This window comes from Austrofundulus limnaeus, unplaced genomic scaffold, assembly GCF_001266775.1.
Source record: "Austrofundulus limnaeus strain Quisiro unplaced genomic scaffold, Austrofundulus_limnaeus-1.0 Scaffold744, whole genome shotgun sequence".
Taxonomy (NCBI): Eukaryota; Metazoa; Chordata; class Actinopteri; order Cyprinodontiformes; family Rivulidae; genus Austrofundulus; species Austrofundulus limnaeus.
The window spans coordinates 152,710-157,103 of record NW_013953146.1 but is presented as its reverse complement, the minus strand read 5'-3'; the positions used below and the strand labels follow the sequence as shown (position 1 = coordinate 157,103).

The following is a 4,394-nucleotide window of genomic DNA, read 5'->3' as shown; positions in this document are numbered from 1 at the left end:
AATTAAGGCCTTATTTTTGGATTGATGAATTCAATGCCTTTTAAGACTTTTTAAAGATCTGCAGGAACCCTGTAGAAAAATGTTAACAACTCATGTAAAATGTGGAGATCACGGTTCATTCAAACATGTTAAAATGAGTGAATGGGTTGAATTTTTTATTGTGTAAACAGCTGAACTAATTTTAATGTAAATACAGTCATGGCCGAAAGTTTTGGCATCCCTGAATTTTTCCCAGAAAATTAAGTATTTCTCCCAGAAAATTATTGCAATTACACACGTTTTGTTGTGCACATGTTTATTTCCTTTGTGTTTATTAGAACAACACAAAAACAGAGGGAAAAAAAAAGGCAAATTTGACATAATTTTACACAAAACTCCAAAAATGAGCCGGACAAAATTATTAGCACCTTTTCAAAATTGATGGTAAATAACTTTGTTTCAAGCTTATGATGCACATTCAAACTCACCTGTGATAAGTAACAGGTTTGGGCAATTAAAAAAAAAATCACACCTGAAACCAGATAAAAAGGAGAGAAGTTTACTCGATCTTTGCATTGCGTGTCTGTGTGTGCCACACTAAGCATGGAGAACAAAAAGAGAAGAGAATTCTCCGAGGACTTGAGAACCAAAACTGTGGAAAAACATCAACAATCTCAAGGTTACAAGTCCATCTACAGAGATCTTGATGTTCCTTTGTCCGTGGTGCGCAACATAATCAAGAAGTTTACAACCCATGGCACTGTAGCTAATATCCCTGGACGTGGGCGAGAAGAAAAATTGATAAAAGGTTGCAACTCAGGATAGTCCGGATGGTGGATAAGCAGCCCCAATCAAGCTCCAAAGAAATTCGAGCTGTCCTGCAGGTGCAGGGTGCATCAGTGTCAGCTCGAACTATCTGTCGACATTTGAATGAAATGAAACGCTATGACAGGAGACCCAGGAGGACCCCACTGCTGACACAGAGACATAAAAAAAGCTAGACTGCAGTTTGCCAAAATGTATGTAAGTAAGCCAAAATCCTTCTGGGAAAACGTTTTGTGGACAGATGAGACCAAGATAGAGCTTTTTGGTACTGTTTACAGAAAATGAAATGAGGCCTACAAAGGAAAGAACACAGTACCTACAGTCAAATATGGTGGAGGTTCAAAGATGTTTTAGGGTTGTTTTGCTGCCGTTGGAACTGGCTGCCTTGACTGTGTGCAAGACATCATGAAATCTGAAGATTACCAAAGGATTTTGGGTCGCAATGTAGGGCCCAGTGTCAGAAAGCTGGGTTTGTGTCATAGGTCATGGGTCTTCCAGCAGGACAATGACCCCAAACACACTTCATAAAGCACCCAGAAATGGATGGAAACAAAGTGCTGGAGAGTTCTAAAGTGGCCAGCAATGAGTCCGGATCTAAATCCCATTGAACACCCGTGGAGAGATCTTAAAATTACTGTTGAGAGAAGGCACACTTCAAATATGAGAGACTTGGAGCAGTTTGCAAAAGAAGAGTGGTCCAAAATTCCCGTTGAGAGGTGTAAGAAGCCTGTTGATGGTTTTAAGAAGCGAGTGATTTCAGCTATTTTTTCCAAAGTGTGTGCAACCAAATACTAAGTTGAGGGTGCCAATAATTTTGTCCGGCCCATTTTTGGAGTTTTGTGTAAAATTATGTCAAATTTGCTTTTTTTCCTCTGTTTTTGTGTTGTTCCAATACACACAAAGGAAATAAACATGTGTATAACAAAACATGTGTAACTAAAATAATTTTCTGGGAGAAATACTTAACTTTCTGGAAAAAATTCAGGGGTGCCAACACTTTCGGCCATGACTGTACTATAATTAACTGAACTCACAATCCTAAAGGAATGAAAACCTCTTCAAGACTTTCRCACATGTCAATCATGTTCAATGATTAATAAATTCATTTGGACATGAATAAGCCTCATGCTTTTACTTCCTCAAAAGATACAAGCATACAGCACTAGAAACTAAACACAAAAACTAAGAAATGCATTTAAAAAGACATACCTTAAAGTTGGTGAGTTCAGAATCCTTCTGTTTTAGAATATCTGRCATGTAATCAATCAGATGGAGACCAAAGGCATTTTTGGTGGTAATTTTCTGTAAAAAATATATTTATTTGAGAAAGTTTGTGATAAGGAAGTTTTGAAAAAACTTTTGAAAAACGTTTTGAAGTAGTTTTTTCCTCCTAGCCTAAAACAAACAAAAATAAAAAAAATCTTTTTTCTCTTTTCTTCCCATTAGTGCCCACATGGACCAACAGATGTTCAGTAGCCCATGCACAGATGCATGAAGAATCTGTAATATTCGGACTTTTCTGCACATTATAGTTAGGCCTACATTCTGCTCTGCTGTTCATCTTTCTTGACACTGATTGCAGAGGTCAGTGGGATGTTCACTTATAGCAAAAAGTGCCTCATTTCAGTGTCAATCCTTAACATGTTTGTTATTTCCCATGACACGGCTGTTCCTCATCGAAACCTTCCTAATTTATTTTCCTGTCATTCTTTTCAAGTTTCTCCAGAATATCAAAAGGTACATGTTTGGTAAGATCGTTTGTGTTAAAAAACAAACAAACAAACAAACAAACAAACAAACAAACTAACTAACTAACTAACTAACTAACTAACTAACTAACTAACTAACTAACTAACTAACTAACTAACNGCTTTAAAATGTTTTATCTTTAATTATTAGAAGCCAAGATACAATTTGTTTCACCGTTTAGTTGAACAAAATTAAACTTGATTGGCGTAACTTTTGCTTTTCTGTCAAGCAAAGATAAATTTTAAAAAGCTTTTAGTAAAACTACAGCCTTTTTTGACATAAGAAAAGCAATGTCTTGTAAAACAATAAAGATAAGAGAAGATTAAACTCCGTAAACATATGAAGGAAACTACTGAAAGCAGAGGGAGAAAAAAAAACTGACAAAAAACTCTGAGATGAATCATTTTTCACTGGATCCGTCTGTCATAAGAAGTTTTCAGCTAATAGTAATAATGCTTTATTTAAAAAAAACAAGCCAAAAGTAATTTATGCCTGTCACAATATTTTGGCTTCTGCATTTTTTTTAAATGACTAAAAAGAAAATGATAAACCACCTGTTTTTTAGCTACTTGTAACAAGACCCTAAACAATTGTGTGTCTGTGTTGCATTTTCTGTTCTGTGTTGACATCCTCTTTTAACTTCTGGATGATTTATATGTCAGAGTTTCATAAACAAATAAGACCAAAAACATACATTGAACTAAATAAAGAGAGATCCATTTTAAAACTATAATGTGTCACTTCACAGCTTTCTTGAAATCAAATCTTTAAATATTTAATAAAGAATCCAGGTTTTTGTGCAGTGTGTGTCCACATTAAACAAACCACTGAATGGCTCACACAGTGAAGTTTTCTTTTCTTTCCTTTGTACAGATGTATTCTGATACATTTTTTCTTTATTATGTCTGTATGCGCGCACACAAACACACACAAAACAAAGACTTACATTTTCAGTGGACAGCTTTATGCAGGTGGAGTAGTGCTCTGAAATCTGAGCATTGGACATCTTGGGTACAGCAGCAGGAGTCCCCACAGCACTGCACACAAAAGGCAAGGCATCAGTCTTCACACATGGCAGCCAGAGGCAGACTGGCTCTGTGTGGTAGAGGTTGCTTTACTACAGTCCCCCTGACAAAAATGATGGAATCGCCTCTCTTGGAGGAAGTTCTGTCAGATGTTTGACTTTGGTGAAACAACAAACTATCATTTTTCAAAATGGAAACAGTTTGGCATTAAGAAATAAAACTTTTTTCCATCACAGCTTATTTTCTTTTTAAATCAAGTAGAAGAAAAAATAGAGAATTGTGAGGAAAAACTGCCCTATTAGTTTTTTGTTGTTTTAACATGTAAAATTCTCTGAGGCATGGACTTCACTGATGATAAACAGTATTCTGCATCAGTCTGGCTCCAACTGTCTCTTATTGCTGCTGCCAGATCAACTTTGCAGGTTGGAGCCTTTTCAATAGCTAGGTTTACATGGACATACAGTAAGTAACCAAACTAAACGGCAAATTGGAATAAAAATATGTCATGTAAACACCCCAATCAAAATATTCTGGTCTGATTCAGCTCGATCGAAATGAATTTGTAATCCAAATAAGAGAGGTGGTTTAAGCTGACTGATTTGAAGGGCGTGCATGTAAATTTAATCTGATTGTGTTATTCTGTTTGTGGAAAACTGAACTGACTGCGCACAACTTCTGACCTTCATGTGAAGGGAGAGACAGCAGTGCCATAGATAGGCCTGTCACGATAACAAATTTTGCTGGACGATTAATTGTCTCAAAATTTATTGCGATAAACGATAATATTGCCTGGTGACCGTTTTACAACTAATAATT

The 4,394-nt window shown here is 36.1% G+C and overlaps 1 protein-coding gene across 4 annotated transcripts in view; it reads right to left on the bottom strand.

Moving 5' to 3' along the window:
* ncaph (non-SMC condensin I complex, subunit H) overlaps positions 1-4,394 on the bottom strand; it is a 27,102-nt gene that overhangs the window by 19,221 nt on the left and 3,487 nt on the right. For all 4 annotated transcript variants that reach the window (XM_014028317.1, XM_014028316.1, XM_014028314.1 and 1 more), the window contains exons 3-4: positions 3,500-3,590; positions 2,014-2,106 (exon numbers count right to left, since the gene is read on the bottom strand). In XM_014028317.1, coding sequence (XP_013883771.1) covers positions 2,014-2,106; positions 3,500-3,590 — 184 coding nt within the window. The remainder of the gene's footprint in view (positions 1-2,013; positions 2,107-3,499; positions 3,591-4,394) is intronic.